The sequence below is a fragment of the Botryllus schlosseri genome, chromosome 13 (assembly GCF_051294905.1).
Source record: "Botryllus schlosseri isolate E-star chromosome 13, Bs_hap1, whole genome shotgun sequence".
In the NCBI taxonomy this organism is placed as follows: domain Eukaryota; kingdom Metazoa; phylum Chordata; class Ascidiacea; order Stolidobranchia; family Styelidae; genus Botryllus; species Botryllus schlosseri.
In genome coordinates, this window is record NC_137248.1 from 14,679,272 (window position 1) to 14,699,111 (window position 19,840).

At 41.6% G+C, this 19,840-nt stretch overlaps 3 protein-coding genes across 3 annotated transcripts in view; 1 reads left to right on the forward strand and 2 right to left on the reverse strand.

Moving 5' to 3' along the window:
* The window catches only part of LOC145453226 (uncharacterized), a 555,138-nt gene that overhangs the window by 248,507 nt on the left and 286,791 nt on the right, over positions 1–19,840 (forward strand). The gene's annotated exons all lie outside the window — the stretch shown is intronic.
* LOC145453237 (uncharacterized) overlaps positions 1–19,840 on the reverse strand; it is a 348,886-nt gene that overhangs the window by 84,601 nt on the left and 244,445 nt on the right. The gene's annotated exons all lie outside the window — the stretch shown is intronic.
* The window catches only part of LOC145453260 (uncharacterized), a 96,582-nt gene that overhangs the window by 73,030 nt on the left and 3,712 nt on the right, over positions 1–19,840 (reverse strand). Inside the window, exons 4-6 of the mRNA XM_080331257.1 lie at positions 17,784–17,906; positions 14,103–14,237; positions 11,348–12,896 (exon numbers count right to left, since the gene is read on the reverse strand). Of these exons, the coding sequence (XP_080187383.1) occupies positions 12,860–12,896; positions 14,103–14,237; positions 17,784–17,906 (295 nt within the window). The 3' untranslated portion in view covers positions 11,348–12,859. The remainder of the gene's footprint in view (positions 1–11,347; positions 12,897–14,102; positions 14,238–17,783; positions 17,907–19,840) is intronic.

The following is a 19,840-nucleotide window of genomic DNA, read 5'->3' on the forward strand; positions in this document are numbered from 1 at the left end:
TGGAAGGTTACCACTGTGGATGAGAGATTTTTAAATATGTAATTCCGACTAAATACAGAGCAATCACTTTTCTCGCGAGCCGTACTTTTCCCACCCGTGCTCTAGGCGGTCCAGGAGGTGTTGCCCTCCCAATGATATTCAGTGGTTGCAGTGGCGAGGGTGGTTGTACCACCGGAGGGGGCGTTACGCAAGGTGGAGGAGGGGCGCTGAGCTGTCTGTCCGCGCTACCGTGAATGGGGTAGCTGTGCAATATTTGCCCTGTAGGTTGGACATTATAAATGTGTACAGGCGGTATGGACGGCTTTGTGTCACGCGTTTACCTTGTTTCCTGATTCTTAGGGCGCGTCTCTGGTTCGTCCAGAAACTCGGAGTTCCAAACGAGTTGTAGTTCCTCCGCGACGTCCCGCCAGGTTTTTTCTTCTTCCCAGCCTCGTAACATCAGTCTGAGTGCTTCCGGTAGTCGTTGTCGTGGATTTCGAAAAAGTCGCAGTCCATCCGGATTCTGATTAATTTTGCTATCCATGTTTATCTCCAGTTGTTTCAAAGCGCTGTTTAGCAGCGGTAGCGGCTCACCCTCCCAGCGATAATTTCTACGGAAATCCCTGATGATCTTTCCATCATTTATCAAACCTATGAGGGGTTTGATAATGAAAGAAATCGCATCACCAAAGCCAATTCTGCTTCCCCCGAATTGGTCTTGAAACAATTTCCCAGTTGGGTAGCCTGCTTGTGGCGACCCGCCGCCCTCAATTTCTTCTGCATGGCATTTGCCAAAATTACATCGGCATCCGTATTCCCCGGACCATGGCTTATTCGTCTCATCGAATTTGCCATCCACTTTAGCAGTGGCATGTCCTCAGGATCCATCATTAGTTGAAGCATCTCCTTTCCCGATTGGATTTTAATAGGTACGTTGATCATCGGAACCGTATCACCCGGCTATTGCTGTATTAGTTGTTACCCTGGCCGTACACCATACTCCTTCGGATTAGAGGTAAAAAGAGGCATATTTGGATAATCCGGGATGTCCCGCCGGCACTCGTCCGAATATTCTTCCGAGGTATCTTCGAAACTTCGGAGGGACTTTCGAGTCCTTTTTATTTCTCGGGCCAATTTTCGCATTCGAGTAACGACATCGTCCTTCTCCGCGTCGTCTGTATCTTCTCGCGCATCCCCCTGTTATCGGAAGGTCACTCGTCGGAATTCGCCATCCGCACTTCCCGTTCGCCTTTGAGAGTTCTTCTCTTCATTACGGCGTCTCTGCCTTCCTCGGTATCCTCTATACTTATCCAAGGGTCCATTTTCGAGTTCTGACTCTACTTGCACCCCCTCTCCAAGTCTGATAAAGCTTGGCATTTCACTGGGGTTTTGATTTTTCTGTTTGGCGCGCGCACCACTTTACACATGGAAACATGGTGTCGTTCCCATGCGAGAGTCCGACAACGAGGTCGGCTCGGAACTCGGTAACTTTGGATAGCCACAGTCACAGTATGACAATCCAAGCCCTTGCGAACCGTCATCCATCGTTGGCCCTTGTTTTACGTCCCCAGACAGCTGCTCAGTGAGAGGAACGTAAGCCGGTGGGTTATATTCTGGTGCATTTGGTAGTACTGACAAAACGTGAGGTTGCGTTCTTTCCCTCGTAACCTGCGCATGCGACTTTCCGAGCATATTTTAGAATTCCTCCCGGACGCAGTTTTTACACTGAAATTCCGGACATGTCCGGAAAATTCCGGACGTATGACAACCAGACATGGGGTGATTACTTCATGAATGTAATCGATTGCGATTACGATTACTTCTGAATGACGCGATTACGATTACGATTACGATTACAGCAAAATAAGGAAGTAGTCGATTACGATTACGATTACATTGGAAAAGTAATCATGATTACTCACGATTACATTCATTTTGCATCTTAGAAGCTATGTTGGAAGACAATATATGGATTGCGCTGAAACGGCCTAATGAGATAACAAACTCCTTTTGAAAAAGATGCGTCATTTGTTTGTTACGTCATAATGTATCCATTGCCCATTTTCATAGAGGTAAATTTATCGCGCCCAACGATTTGCATTCTTGCCAGGGCCATAATTGCCGCTCCGCAAATTTCCCAATAGGATGGAGAGCGAGCTCGAAGGGGACTCAAAAAGTATTTCGTAAACCAACATAAGTTATAGAGTATTTTCGAGAGATCTAATTAACTTGAAAATACTCTCTAGATCAATGATTGCCAACCGAGGGTCCGAGAGCCGCATGTGGCTCTCAGCTAGCCAACTTGCGGCTCCCCTTGACGTTGGAAAATCCAACAAAAATAATAAAAAATCAATCTATAACAAAAAAATTGATATTCAAAAATTTCACTTGCTTTGCTTGGAATCTGGAGTTTATAATTTAGATTGAAGACCAATTCCTTTGGTGTCGAGTAGCGATTCTCTACTCAGCAACGATTTCGTTACTCAACTCACGTCAAAAAGTATGCTCACACTCAAATGCGTCTGCATCGGCACTCAAATTTAAGTCTGCTCATCACCAGACTTAAAGTGCAGGTGGTGTTACAACACGTTTGACAACGCTATCTGACCAGCAAACCAATGGATTATTTGACTTGATTGTTAAGTTCAACGGCCGCATTGAATGAATGCTTTTTAACCATTATGAAATGTTTTCAAGTCATATTGTAGTTAATGTGGCCACTGACCGTATAGTAATTTACAACTTGAGTTGCTAGACATGCAGTCAGATACAAAGATATGACAATTTGTTTATGCGTCTCACGAAAGTTTTTCGTTTAGTCTGCTACGTTTGAGCCACTATAATATCTTTTGATTATATAACAAACCGGAGGTCACGAATTACGAACATACACTAAAAGTAATTATAACAAGAAACCAGAGGTCATAATTATGAATTAGCTTGCCCGAGCTCTACAGGTAGGTGATTGTGTGGCGAGATAGCGCAGTGGTGTAATCCACAGCTGCAACACCAATAGGTTGTGGGTTCGAGTCTGAACGAGGTCGACTTCGGAATTCCTACCCAAGTGTTGGAGGTTTATCTAGGCCTCTCCTCGCCGCCTCATCCACGTAACCGGTGTCTTACAAAAATATTAGAAGTGGGTCGTGCTACAAGTTGACAGACACGGAATCGAAATTGCATAAAATCGGCCTGGTGTAAATGTCTGTGGTAGTCGGCAAACACCATGATTACCTGAAGCAAATAAATTCTACAGGTATATCTGACCATCGCTGGCTGAGAGTACATCATTAGTACTATATTGCAATTATTAAATTTCTTGACGAAATTCAGTCTTCAACTTGAGATTACAACCCTACGGGAGCCACAGACCAACGTTTGGACTGTTTTGGTTCTGGTTCCAGCTACAACCCACGCTAACATGATATATAAGCCATGGCGGCAGGTCCAAATGTTGAATAAAGAATTATGAAATAACGATAGGCGCCCGTTTCAAGTAGAGTCATATGAGAATAAGACGAATCGAACATACAATTCTGCCTTGACCACTCAATAATAATTAAATATCTTCGGGCGTATACCCGTTGGCAGGAACGAAACAGCACCTCGTCAGGCCCCCAAGAACGTGGGTCTTGGGCTCCCATGGGGTGATAAAACGACCCCCCCCCCATCACGTTGTTCGAGTTTGTCACGAAATTAGCCTATCTGCATTGTATTGTGAGCCAGCGCCAAGCGCGAAAATTTTCGATTATTTACAATAAAATCGGTCAATCGGATCGGCGATTGCATATTATGCTATCAATTTATTGTCCTCTCTACTCAAGTAATTTGATTTACCGGTAGAGCTGAGTGAAGTGTCTTGAAAACGGGAGGGCCCGTAAATAATGGTTAAACATCTTCGGGCGGGCGGACCCGTTGATATGACTTCGTTACATGATGTTATTTCGTGACTTCCAGTCCAAGGGCGTAGCCAGAAAAAATATTTGGGGGGGGGCGAAAAATTCGATGACGTAAATGAGTCCCTCCCACCTAGAGATAAGGAAAAATGGGCTAAAACGATGGTCTTGGGCCCCTATTGGATGATTACCACAACATCTGATGCGATCTTTATGCATATATTCCGCTCATATAAAGTGATGTGTGATTGTAGAAAACTCTGACGTCAATACTCTCGCGCGAAGCGCGAAAATTTTTTGGTTCAAGAATGAAAATTATTCATTATATTGTTACTGGCATATTGCAAATACGTTTTCATTATCAGATTTACCGGCAAAGCTGATAGAAGTGGTGTCATCGAACATTCAGGGCTAGTACGCTAGTACACTTGAACTATGTTCATAACACACGGCAAGACTATTTAGAGCAGTGGTTCTCAACCGGTGATCCGCAAAGCCTTTTCAAGGGATCCACGAAAACTCCAAATTTGCAAAATGGTTGATAACCTAATAATAATAATAAGCTATTTTTAGTTTGTTTTAAATTAGAGAGATGATGAAGCACTTTCGCTTCATAAATGCTGAAAGTTCAGGACTCACGTAAACAGAGAATGGCCGTCTGAGATGAAATATTCCACCGCGCAAAGTCATTTTAATTGCCAATAGCCTACTTATACCAACACATTGCTATTCAGGAATGTTTTGCTGGGGTTTTGGAAATAATTGTATGCAGAGATCCATTTTCTCCTATGAAATACACCGACCGCTATTCCAGAATAACTTCACGATGAGCTGCTAGATAGAAATGATTAGGCTGGAGGATATATTGATCCATGTATGTTGCCATCATAGCGAAATGTGTCGTCGGACGCGTTACGCGTTATTATTACATTCGCCACCACCTATCTCTGTGGAAATGTATTCTCGGCACTCGTTCATATCAAATCGACGACGTGGATTTTCAAGACATAGCCCTGTATTTCAAGAAATGCAGCTACAGAATTCGCTTTAAAATAATAAAAAGTCGATGTTATTTTCAAGAAAGGTAATTTCGCTGTTGTTTATCACTAGCCTACAGATAATAATTGCACAAGACAGATGAAGGTTGCATGATAATAGAGGCAAATTTGAAATAAGAACAGGGGGTCCGCCGTGGTACGTGAAGGTGCAAAGAGAGAGAGAGAGAGATATGATATTCTGGAATCCAGTCTGCTATATCAAGAAATATAGAATCGCCCAAACGTAGGCTTCTAAACTAAGAGACGCACACGATTTCAAATTGGTATTTCTTCACTGGCATAAAATTTTTCCCAGCAGGATGGTATTTGTCTTGTGAGGTTCGGATTGCAAAGACAGGAACATTCGGCGCTAGTCATTTAGGTGCCTATAGACAATTAAACCTAAATGTATTTGGTATAGCCTATATAACGAAGTCTTCGGTCTGCATAAGGGCATATACCTTTTCGGCCAAGCTTTTCTCGCTGCCGATCGTTCTGACACACTTCTTGGAGTTGCATGTTATATGGCCTAAAACTTGATTGTATGTCTTGTGTGTCGTGGCGCGGTAATGGCCCAATACCTAATAATATAGATAATTGGGTATTTTAATTCGCGCCCAGCGCGAAAAAATTTTGAATATATTGAATAAATTTTCAAAAAATACTCTATGATTTATGCTAATTCAAGAAATAATTTTGGGCCCCCTCCGAGCTCGGGCCCCCCCAATTGGGGGGTTTGGGGTGCGGCAGTTACGGTGCTGGTTACGAGAAATGGCAAAACGGCTCGCATATGATATATATATCACCAGCTGTTGATTTTTACTGCTTCGTTGTGGAAACCGCAATGATTTATTTGACGAGTACAAAATTTCAAATCTTTATCCGGTGTCCGGATAGGCCCACTGCTCGCCAAGCAGCAACGGTCAAACTGCGTTTAACTAAGCATAAGCATAACCAAACATCAACGCATAAGTTCATATTTTAAACTATAGGCAGAGCGGAGATAAATTATACACACTGTAGTGGCGTGTGGAACGCGTTGATAACCTGATATACAGCACGGCGGGTGTTCTTACAATCAGACTAATGGACGACGTAGGTACATCGAATATCTAGTTACTGTGGAATGTGGATACTTCTTACACAATGACGCGCAAAGCTAATAGGCTGCTTCCGACGTAATAATGAGCAGAGGCGTTTGAAATTCAGACGTTTGTGCTGTCACAAACCTGGTATAACATATTTTCCTTGTTCACGAATGTTCAGTTTATGTCATAGTCCTTGTACAAATAAAAAGTAATCGTTCTTTCACAGAGAAATCGATTAGATATGGGAAGTAGTCGATTACGATTACGATTACTTCGGATTTTTTTCGAATATAATCGATTGCGATTACGATTACTTGGAAATGCTGTAATCGTCGTAATCGATTACGATTACTAATCACGATTACCCCATGTCTGATGACAACCTTAAGCTATTACCCCTGTTACCACGTAACTGGCGTGCTAACATCTGGTTTACACTTCAGGTTGATCTTAATTTCTTTAGATTGGCTTGGCAAATAAAGTCCGCCCACTACCGCATTGTCAGTGTAATTAACCGTCGCATCGAGGAGTCCAATCACGATCGCCACTAACAAATACAGAGGCATATAGGTGTATTATACATGGATGTTAAACGCATTTCCACGCATATCGTGTAATAGCGCCGGTGAGGATAGCAATACCTCAATAGTGTTACTGGCAGCCACCCGCAGTTCAATTGCAGTTCCAACAAACCGAGATCATAAACCTCAGTGGCAGGGAAATTTGTCGCGCCTGCAACAAAACGTCGCGCCCTGAGCATACATTTTACCTGCAGTGCTGGCACGCTACCTAACAATCGCAATGTGAATGGCTACGTTGGAAATTCTAATTTGCAAATGTGAAAATCACTTCAAAATGAGTTCATTTCTCGATGATGGAAATGCCTTCCTAGGTGTTGGAGGTTTATATAGGCTCTTCCGACCTGCAAAAGCAGTGTCTTACAAAAAGTGGACCGTGCTATTAGTTGGCATCTCAGGAATCAAAATAAGTAATATCGGTGTGGTGTAAAATGATCAATTGATCATCGATGACGATGACATGAAAGAATACTACTGCAAATAGAAACAGAAAAAGGTCATCAACCTGCCTCATGTCGCTATTCTGTTTCCGGTTCTGATGGGGGTGACAAGTAAATGCTGAACACATTCGGCCGCACTTCAATCGTACGGTCCAATCGCCTGAGTTTAGTTATCACCGTTCAAAATGCTACTATAAGTGGGGAAACTGGCGTATCACACCCATTGACGGTGGAGGCCCCAGTTTGATTCATGGCAATGCAGTATAGCCACTTACGAAGCGTCGCAGATTTATGAAATTATCCGCCCCTCTGTGCTCAGAGCGTCTTTACAATAAAAAGCCCGGAGAAAGGCTCAATCCATGAGCTAATGGGGGCGCCAGATTGAGATACTAGATTGATATACCGTAACTTCGGTCGTAGATACTAGATTGAGATACCGTAACTTCGGTCGTCTCGACATCCTTATATCTGTACACTGCATCGGATTGTATATCGAGCGTCTTGATCGGGTAAATTCAATGGAAAAAACCAGCAATGACATACTCAAAAATTGGATTTTTTGTTATACATCGGCATTGTTTACCACATTTGCTCGCGGCACACCTGAGCAGTCCAATTGGCACACTAGTGTGCCGCGGCACACCGGTTGAGAACCACTGGACTAGAGGAAGTACTGTTGACAAAAGGTATTGGACCAGGTAAAGACGCGTTGTAAAAGACTGTAGATCCTTGCGGCGTATTCGTGGGTTGGACGTAAGCAGTGGATTCGCTGCTACTAGCTCCCAAAAATACGCTCAACAGATTAGAAAATGCTCCAGGCGATACGTGCAGATAAATTGCTGCCAATGTTATCAGGAGAGATACAGACGATGAAAGCAAGGATACGGCAAATACAAGTTTTACGATGGTCGTTTTAGTAAGCATCGATTGGTCAACGTCTGAACATCGAAAGTTTCCCCGTACTGGCCACCAATTGAGTTTTTATAGGGCAGCTCCAATAACGATTGTTATACGAGTAGTCCCCACTTGGTTCGGGCTACTTCGTAGGACAAAGTTGACACTCTTTGCACTCTTGCGTAGCACTGACGACGTTCTTATAGATCCGTAGATGTTGACTTGAAATATTCCACTGTTGTAAATGTTCATTGAAGTATTCCGTAGTTGTAGCATTATCTTGTTTCTAAACAGCCAATGACCATTAGGTCCAAAGTTCTAAACTTGCCCTTATTACGTGAAATCTAAACTTAAGACAACCAAATACTCCAATCTTAATCATGCAGCGGCAATGAGGTAACTCTATGCAAAACTTGGTTAAATTGGCATACACATCATTCATCAATTATAAGACAAGGCATGGTTTAACCTATACATCATCGTACACGATTAATAAACATTTTCAATACTCCAAGGTTTGTTTACGCATATAATTTATGCGACGGCCTTTCCTGCCGAAAACAAGCTCCAAGATTGGTTTACACATATAATTCATGTGACGGCCTTTCCTGCCGAAAAGTTTATACTTGTCATATCGTTTCACACTCCATTACAATAGTCATGTAAGAACTAATGTTTTGAATTCAATCTATTGTTTCACTGGGTTCTTTTAGTATTGGTGTCCTTAAGCTTTTATTCATTCGTATGTTGACCAGCAATCGTCAAAGGCAAACACCTTGTTTTCGATGCCAAATATTTACATAACTCGAGTGATTACGAGGGTCTTGATAATAAGTTTATCAATTATAACTACCTATGTACGTGCTCATTAAATGCAACACGTATTGTTATGTTATTTTATGTCTTACTAAATAACAGTCCGCACAGGCAACCCGTCCTGATTTTGGCATTATTATGTCCTATTAAATAAACAACAGTACGCACAGGCAACCCTTTACTCCGTCGAGCAAGCCTTGAGTTTGAGTTCGAGGCCTCACTTTGAATACGGGCCTTTGACTCCCTTGATCATGAATCAATTATTCCGTGCATCTCTTCTTGATTCCGCAGCCGTCATGATCGTCTCTTTCTCCGTTACCATTAACGTGATTTCTTGCGGGCTTGGTCTGGCACGTCCCATTCTTAGGTTCATTGTTGCTTGCTTGGCAGTGATTGATGATTGTGCTGGATTTCCTTTTATTTTCTTTATTTCACTTTATTAGGCATTTTAGAGGAGCAATCTTTTCGGGATGTCGTTATGCACTTTCAGATTTTTCAGATTTTGTACTCCAAAGTCATTTAATAAAGCCAACAGAGTGTCTTAATATGGCCTTGGTACGAGCATGGCATTCCCTTCTCGGCATGTTTCCAGCCGTTCTTCTCGTCACAAAAATTTGGGCATACTCGATGCTCACATAGAAGACATTTAAATAGACATATATGAGACCACGGCGTCATTTGTAATTATAATGACTTTATAATACAATAATTTGCATGCATGTATCGATCATGGTGCGATAAGAGCACTTGTCGGGCCCATCCAGTTCGTAAACCGAATGTGCAAACAATGTGGGTCTATTTCAATTTCATACTCAATCATCGACACATTAGTTTCGAAAAACGAATGTATGGACAGGATCATCCTTGGGATACTTTCCTAAGGTCGTTATATTAGCAGTACTGGCCTGAGGCTTTCCTATTCATCTGGTTATATAATAGACTGTCTTTAATCCTAGATATTGCCCTAATCATTTTGGAAAATCTGTCGGTCATATCCAGGATCTAAAATCAAGATACCAATCTATATCCATTGTGGATATTGTCCTTAACATTTTGGAATATCTGTCGGTCTTATCCTAGATCTAAAATCAAGGTAACGATCTATATTCATTGCGGATATTGTCCTTGCCTCCATATTCGCTCACAACAAACTTTTCGAGTTAGTCTCGTGCAACTTATCGCCTTTTTCTTTAATTGGAGGTTAGGATTGCGTAATAAGATAACGGCCCTATGTACGTTTACATAATGGGAGTTACTCCCGCGCATGGTCAACAAATTCAATACCCTATCAAGGCTTAGCCAATCGTTATCGGGAAACACAGCAATGCAGCGCTACTGACATTATAATGAGCAAATGAATGCCGCGACGCCAAACTCAGATCTCTACTGTGCTTGACGCAATTTTGAGAAATTACTGATTAGATGAGCATTTCCTCGTTTGCAACAACTGTAGACTGGCCATTCTCGTACGCTACATACACTCGTATACCCTCGGCGTCACTTGTCAGTGTTTGATCATTTCAAAAGGACGGGGTTTTGCGTTTCAAAAAGAGGGGGTTTCGACACTCCCTGGCTTCGCGCCTGCCTCCAGCACATGCAAAAATAAAAGTCAGCGCTCATGACTACAGTCACAGAGTAGAATTCATATCCGACTTAAATCGTATCAACCCTTGGAATAATTCGTCATTGTAGAGGCTGCACACATAACAGCCCACACACGCGTCCCGGCGAATAAGATACATAGTCGATACCCCAAAACGATATCCGGTGATCGCCAACTGACCACGGCACTTGCTGACAAGCTCATTCGTACTTCTGCGCATAAATTTGTCAATACTGCTAAGCCCGTCCCATCATTTAGGATTCTATGTGCATTTGCGGCTATATTTATCTACCGCAAATGCCAAGAACAAACTCGTTGTTGTACATTCCTGGGTTCGATTTTGCAAATAGATGGACTATTCGGCTATCTGAACATCTCGATCTTGAAAGCTTCGGCCTTCATGCGTCAAAAATGTCATGCCTGCATTTAAACGTCGACGATCTTTCTGCGAGCGTTATCTAAAGGTCGCATGTTAACAACATTCCTCATTATTATGGTTACAATTTGACTTAAGGCGTCACATTATTCATTTTTATGGGTACGTATTAGTGTTAAAAGCAACAAAAATCGAGTGATCCCATATGGCATGCAGTAAAAAACATTAGAATTTGCGCTATTTCGATCATATACATTTATGACGGCCGACGCTAGGTTTCTACTAGACGCATGGTGGCGCAAATGATCCACTGCTCAAATACAGTGCTTTCACGAATTTTGAATCAAAAATTATGTCCCAATTCGCTGAGATCTGTCATCAAATGTGACAACTATTTGACGCTTTTGATCACGATACGTTGAAACTGATATTTCAGTTGCCACCTCCCAAGTGTTTTTGGTCAGACTAATTATGGTTAATCGAATGTTTAGATCTAGTGAACCTACCGCTCTCAAACCTACCACACACGGATCATTCGCTGCCGACAGCACCTCCGGGTACCTCATTCACTAGTGCCGAAAAGTTTGTAAACAATCGCTTAAAAAAGTGATTTATCACTTTTCACATATCAACGTCACATGACCTTGCTGTTTACGCAATGTTTATACAAACCCATCCTCATAAGATGAATATACGTTGATGGCGTTGCTGTATCACGGCTCGGTTCAAGTGTAGTAAGCGCCGTAAATAGAGACGGCGCCAGTGTGGAACACTGAATTGTGGGTGTGCGATAGGAGTGTGAATGTTTCACTTTAATAAGATGTGTGCTGTACATGAACATTGAAATGAAGGTTTTTAAATTCACTAGATCTTATATGGAGCAAGTAAATTATCCGCCCTGCCTAACCATAGCACGGAAACAGATAGGAGAGAACCGTCTAGCGACGCGCTGTTGAAAAAAAATGGCGTTTCCCACCAAGAAACAGCAGATACCCGAAAAGCGAAAACCTGCACATGCCCTACCATTTAGCTTACGTAGGCGTTCATGGAAGGACATACAACGTATTGCGATCAATTCAAGCGGGAGCGTTGCCCAACGTAGGTGATTACGTACGGTTTCTAAGGGAGCACGGACTATTGGTGCGAAAAATGAAGTGTAAAAAATGACTTAGAAACGACTACTAGAGACGTTCGAAATTAACCTAAAAATCAAGCCCTATACGCAACCATTGCGCGTAAATCATCGACGCACAATATCAATGCAACGCCGCGTAGATGTGATGGAAATAAAACGGGCTGGAAGAACAATCGAAACAGAGCCGTACTATGTGACGAATACGCACCTCTTCATCACCGGGCCGGATCGCCAAATCCAACAGCATGATCGAAAGGTAAGTACCAAAATAACCACTTCAATTTCATCAGCAAATGGCACATCTGGACCAACAACAATTGATCCGAGGGACGACACGGCGATCTTGTCGTCAACTACCAGCAAACTGGCTCTGCCAATCGGATCAGAAATCGCAGAACTAGAGATGACGATTTTCAATGAACACAGCACGTCGCAGGACGCCGTAAATGACGAACTGATCCAAAGTGATTTTGATTTTTACGAAGAGTTGTATAACTTACAAATACTTGAACGGACTTACACGGTAAGAAACATTTTTACTAAATTATACAATGGCGGAGGATTGATAAATCCGGGAAACATTCATTCCATAATTGTCGCAGTATGCATGTCTGTCGTATTCTTATTAATATATGTTATTTACAGAAAGTACTGCAATAACGGGTCTCAAAAATATTTTAGAGGTGTTGCTCGACGAAATAACCAAAAATCGTGTATAACAACTATCGCGTGGCAGGAAAAACTAAACTGTTAATAAAGAAATAAGTAATAAAGATATTTCTCGATAGTATTAGGTGGGGGCGAGAAGGTTTGCGCAAGTCTTTAGTACTGTTTGAATGTTCGCTTTTGGAGTTGTGTTTGAGTCGGATAACTCGTTAACGTAGATTTGTGTGGTTAAAGTGTTGGTTGTCTGCTACATAACTTATTGAGGGGGCAAACAGGATACAGAAGTGCACTGACCTGGAGTTTCCTATCAAGATTGTAGTTGCAGTGAGGGGTACACGAGTCCAATTTGTGTTTCTATATGGCGCGCATCATCTCCCTCTGCTGCCCGTATCTGTAATGTAGGGATATAATCACTAAGGGCCAAACTATATTAAAATCGAAAATGAAGTCATATTGACTCGGGAGCGGTGCGAAGAAAACCTCAAAATTTATCGATACCTACCAAGAATTCGGGAGTTAATTTGTAGCAAATAAATAATCAAATTTCGTACCGCCCTACCCTGTGATTGGAGCTACTGTTTTTCGCAATCGCCTCATACTATACCTGCCTTAAAATACATCAAAGTGTTTATCCCCTCGCGCTGTAAAGTGTGTAAGTTGTTGTTGCTATGCTCAGATACCTTTTTATTAGATCTAAAATTACACTATGCTATGCAGCGTAGCGTGCCATGGCACCTCGAATCGTCTAAGGCAGTGATCTCCAACCGGGGTTTTCGCACACCTCAGGGTGTACCATAATATATTTAAAAGGGGGTGTACCACTCGGATGGGGTGTAGTGGGATGTACCGGATCCGCAAATGAACCGAGAAGTCGGTGACTATAGTTATCACAATAAATACGCCGGTTTATGCTTCAGGGCAGGTTGACTGGATGTGTAATATCATAAAGTGTGAGGCCGTAAGCAAATGTTTCTCATCATTTGACCTTTGGTCATGGACTTAGAAGTTCTCTTTGACACAGGGTGGAGCTAGCATGTGCTCAGCTTGCGATATCTGTCTAATGATTCTTGAGGAAATCACCGCTACAGCTCAGACTCGTGTTTAGCATTTCCCATACGTTGCAGCATTGCTCAAGTGTTCATCCTGAATTCGGTCAAACCAAGGGTGCCAAGGGTACTCGCGGTCATAAGGCCACATTCCGCCGTAAAACTATAATTTAGCGACCGTAATCTTTTACTGTTTAGTGTCCAAGGTTGCCCTAGTTTACGGTACTCACAAAAAATTGTGTTTTGCTGCACGACTTGAGTCTTTAAAATTATTACTACGCGTAAGTAATATAAATAAAGGGACCACTCGGGTATGTGAAAATAGTAGATAAACCTACTTAGGTGCTGTGAGGGGAAGCGCTCGGTCAATTGTGACCACTACTGTCTAGAAGGCGATTTTTGGAGTCAACGAAAAACTACAAGTCGAAAGGGTTCGGGAAATGTTGTACTGCATAATGAAGAATTCGAATTTGCGGTCACACCTCTGATCTTTCGAAAATCGCACCTTGAGCCAGGGATCGGGAGTCATAGTAAAATTTATAACACGTTACCTCCCAGTTGAGATGCAGAAAATCCTGGATGGCCTGTAGTTTTGATCTTCGCTTGTGGGCCGCTTCGCCCAGCTTGTCTTCCCTGTCCTATGGATTGTCGGGAATCTCTTTAACTTCGTTCTCCTCGGGATTGTCCTGAATATCATTCGCAAAAGATTGAAATCGGATCTCGTGTCACAAATAATCGTGTGGCAAAGATTTTTTAGTTTACAAATCACAGGCAGCTAACACGTAACAATTCCTGGCTTCGTTCTGACACGAGAACTTCTCAACATACGGAGTTAGGTCACGCAAACCGCAATAATTAAAAACGTATTAGGGTAACAAATAAAGAAAACGTTTAGCCTACGTACGATCGATGTCAGCGGCGATACTAAAACGGTAACATCATTCTGATTGGGTAGACTTGGATGATTAGTAAATTGTAGTCTAATTAGAGCAGAGAGCTCATACGGTAATCGAATTCTTATTTAATTTGCGAAATGAATTCCATTTCTAATATTAATTCTGATTGAGTTGTAGGCATTCCTGGTGATGGTGCGGAGACACTTCATAGTGAAAAACAAGCGAGACTTACTGTTGAGACATTCGTCAATCTCGTGCTTATAGGAATAAACTGATGGACCTGATTGACTGGTAGACTGAACATGATTTGACATGAACTGAACAAGATTAAGTTTCGGAGTTGTACTATTGGAAATATAGTTATTACAAATACAATCTAAGTTTAAAAAAAATAATATATATATATAACTGCAGCTGCAACCCTAATTTCTAGGTTGACTTGGAACAGAAAACCTTGAAGCTATAACACTAATTTTAATTTAAATCAGAGAATAGGGAAAATTACATCAAAAACCATTACTATAAAATGTAATGCCAATTCGACGTCACGTCGAAGATGATTCAGTACCATTCATTTGGACCATACCTATTTCATTACGCGTCATTCGAAGGTTGCGGAGCAATAGCTAGCTAACTAAATCACTAACGTGAGTTGGTTTGCGATACCCGTTCCAGGTGCTGTATTGCAACCGATCTGGATCTTGCGGCGGTCAAAAAAAAAATCAACGAATTTGAGATTCTCGTCAATGATATATCTGATGCCGGCGCACAGACCGTATAATTTAGAGATATTTGAGTAGTTGGGTCAACCCTAAGTCAAATGACGCGTCTTCGGAATATGACGTCTTATTGGCAAAACATGATAATCAGAATTAGGAGAGACAATCACACGAAGGACCTATCCCTTCGATCAATTTCTTTCCTTCCTTCTCTACGCCCTTGGCTCTGTTATTGTACACGGCTAGGTCAGTTTTTTTTAAAAGAAAAAAAAAAAGCCTCGTGTTTTTTTTCCAATACGAAAAGATCATTCAGAAAAAAAAAATACTAATTTATGCAATGGAGGGATTCGAAAATTTTCTTTCACAACCAACGATTCACTTGATTCAAGATATCTTAGTAACCATAAGTACATTAAAAACTGATCTGAATAAAGTTTGTCGCCATTCGCCACACGACATTTCAATCTCCCAGAAAGTAGGTAAATCCAATCCAAATCCAAATCCGTTCCGAAAAAAATGTCTGATCCAAATCCAATCCAAATCCGACAAACTTCACAAATCCTGTTCTTTCAAAACCTAAACCTAATCCATGCTCATCTCTGATAAGACCGTGAGAGTGTAAAATGATCGAATTGTGAGTGCAATAGCAATGTTGCAAATAATAATTATCCAGTAAATTGCTTTTACAAATCCAAAAGTAAATCTGAAATACTGGTTATCCCGTAAATTGCTTCTACGAATTTAATCTGTAATTTTTTTTACCCTCTAAAAACAAGTAAATTTACTTTCGACGTGCCCGTATATTAATTTAACGGGCATTTACCGTTAATTTACCTGACGGGACAGATTTGCCGGTATAATTTGGGTAAATCTGCGAATATTTCTAAGAGTGTATGGGCACAAAAGGATTATCGCATTTTAGCGGAAATCTTCGATATCGAGATGTCCGGATGCCGAATAGTCCTGTCCTTGCAAACTGAGCCCAGCGGGCGGTAGACAGTCGAACCACAATATACCATGTAATAATAATATTGCCTTTGAAAGTATTACGCGCCTTGCGCGGCTAGTGGGTAACGCACTCGTTCGTCAATTTCATGTGGCCCTTCAACCGAAAAGGTTGGCCACCTCTAGTTCAATTGATTATTAATTTACCCGTAAGTTGGTTATCTATAGTAATCTGGAGTCTGTTGGCCGTCAGTAAAATCGGATGCGACAACGGTACATGGGTGCCGCTGTGCCGGCTTGTGGCGATATAATGAATACTTGTCAGTTGTCGCTAACGTCATAGTTGCACTGGAACCCACTTTGCTTCGTGCCAATGCTGTACAGTATACAGCATTAAAATTCTGATGCGGCGTTTTAACACTGGCACTGTACTCGTTAACGTTACAATTGGCCAATAAGGTTGTGCTGATGATGAAATTGCGGGTATGCAGAATATCCACAATATTCACAGGCGTAATTCGCATACCGAGGTTCAGCACTAATGTATGAAAATTGAATATGGAACATACGACTGCCTTGCTGTTGAATCCCCAAGAACATGGTTAGTCGGGAACGATAGCGCCAAAGGGGGGAAAAGGCCTGCTGTTGAATTATGTTAACTCAGCAGATATGGTCATTACATATACAATGGCATCTTATGAAATACGTCGAAGCCGTCGCTACCCCTAAAGAACTGACTCCAGCTCCGAAGCCCTATCTCTAATCGAATTCCCCTGCCGGCGTACATCACAATGAGGTTCCGGATCTAACATCGCGACAATTGTTTGCTTATGATAACAACGTCGGAGCTGTATTGCTCCATTTCCCGATAATTGTTAATTATGACTTGATCGCACAGGGTAGATGTGCACCTTGCGCAGGAATGACGTCAATTCGCGGATATACACAAACATACTAACCTATTTCGCGACCTAGTCTACGAGACTATTATGGGCCAAAACGAAAAAAAAATATATATATATATATTTGGTGGATATGCGCGCAATGCAGTTTAGTTGAGGGGGGTAGAAAGATGGTTGGTTGGCATTTGCGCGATGTTGCGGACTCGCTAACTAACAGGCGTCAAGCGTTTTAAGTATTTTGTATTTAGGGTTTGGGACCTGATATCTATTAGACGAATACCATGCACTAGGCGAAATTAGTTACATATGCCACACATGACGACGATAGTACAAATGGAAAAAAACAGCGACCCATGAGAATTGTAAAGCTATAGAATTTCAACGCTATAGAACCGCAAGACTTTATAGAAATTGAACACCATTGAGGGTCCCTGAAGATGAATGCAATGAATGGTGAATGCAAGGAAATATGGGCGTAAACACGCACATATGCGTGTTTCCGCGTCATGGGTAGTGTCAAATTGCCAATTAAAACCAGATCAATTTTTACACTACTGGCTATCCCGCCTGTTGCCGTGGTAACTGATCGGCGTTGCCGTTGGGATTGCATTTGGATCAGGCGTTATTTTGAAACACCTTGTTCAAAACGTATTTTAAACAGCGTTTTTTTTTAATGGGGGTGTCTTTTGAAATATTATGTCTTCAATCTAATGTTGTGCGCCATTGCCAGGAAAATATCAAATACTAAACACTAATTGTGTAAGACAAACCTGTGGTATGGATCAATGGACGATTGGTGTACGTCTTGAGGTGGCTCCCGATCTTTCCCGATCTTGCTCTGAGGTGCCCAAGGCGAATAGAATTGTTGCAGCGGACCTTGCGTGGAGAGTATGCTAAAAAAATTGATAGCGGTCAGTAAAGGGTAATTCTGAGCTAAAAACCATTTCGTTGTATGAGCTAAGATGCTATTATGTAAAGTATACTAAGAAGATGTCCAACTCAAAACACTGAGGCAGTTAAATTATCGGATTCTTTATGACTGATCGCAGCGCGCACGCGGCAGTAATCGCCAATTCATCACGTCAACGACAGGCCCCCCCCAATCGCACATATAGTATGCCATGTACGCTGGATACAAATGCTTTCGCGATCGGTCGCATCATCGGCAGGCCTGGTACGCACGACATAATCGTTGGCCTGACCTGTCACACTTGTCATGGACCTCGTGTACAAGATATAGTGTCGATAGCCGAAACTATCGCTCTGCCGGCCTTGCGAGCTTTGGCTGCTATCTACTATCGTTCAAAGAATATTCCACTGATTGAGTAATGATCGTTTAATAACTGCATCGCAAATACGCAATGATAGCGCACCCTAAAATCGCAACTACTCGCCCATTGAGACGCAGAACAAGTAATATACATGGGTGCAGGCCTTTCTAAAATTTGCATGCTATTTTAAGGGTGCGTATTAAACATGGGAGCGTATCATACACAAAGCAGACACTGCATGTTTAGCGACTTTCGTTTGATATAGGCTAATAAATGCACTATATAGCATTCTACGCCGTGAATATAGGAGTCCTTGGTGATGCCAGAGGGGTTAAGAAATAGATATGAAAAATGGCAATAAAAAATAAATGATAAGCTATATTTGACCTCCTGGCACAGTGGTTCTTAACCAGCGGGTAATTACCCCCAAAGGGGTAATTTGCCAATTTCTGGGGGGTAATTCAAATTTTTATACTTATAACGCTGCACTGTTCAAAGTATTTCCAAACGTAAAAATGAATGTAGGCTAACATATGTCTTTGCGAGCTTGTGGACCTATATATTTCGTTTCACTTAGTTCACCATGCCTGCTGTGAGATCATAGTAACCATTAGTGATTACGAATAACATGGCCGAATGTAGTTCAGTATAGTGCTAGGTAATTCTAATTTATTTCGCGGTAGGGCGGATCATATATTGTTGCGCAGGCTGACAAATTGAAAGACAACAAGGGGCGTCTAAGTTTAGCTTTACACCTATAATGCGTTAACAATATCGTAGAAATATAGTTGTTAGTATAGAAAAGTGTAGTGCTGGTCTAGTCTAGTCTGTAAAATTAAGTTTGAAATCATCAACATGCCTTTAAAGAAACGAGGGGAAGATTTTCGAACCTTCTGGGTTCTCCTTCAAAAATGAATAACCAATCTTCGTATGGCATTGAACCTTGTGATTGAATTTCCTTCAACTTATTGCTATGAAGGAGGGTTTTCTATCAAACTGAATGATTTTGCGATTGACAATTACATGAGGGATGCTGTCAATTATTATCATACCCTTTGTTTCTATTTGACCACTGGATAACACGAAAACAGCATCAGCCTTCGCATGGACTTGATATTTTTAACAGTGTAACTTTCAGTGTACATTATGACGTCATCTCTGTGCTGTTCTTCGATTTAATTAAGTGCAAGCTGTAATTTGTCATTTATTGAAAAGGGGTGATTGCAATCCGTCATTTTCTTCTTGGGGGTAACGATATGAAGAAGGTTGGGAACCACTGTCCTAGTATATGACAGGTCAACACGGCCTGTTCATAAGTATTATTCATGATCGAGCATACGAATTGACAATTGAATAGGATGTAAGTTATAGGGTTGCGAGGTGTCCGTTTTCCACAAAAAGAACCGGAAACCAATGTGCTATACTGGGATGTGAATAGGTGAATTGTAGAAAGGCCGCGGAAAGAGCAAAGAATAGTTGATTTTGCTTTTGCAGTATTCATGGCGATTGTCGACCGCTGTGTTCATTTACACAGGGCCGATGGTATTCGTTTATTC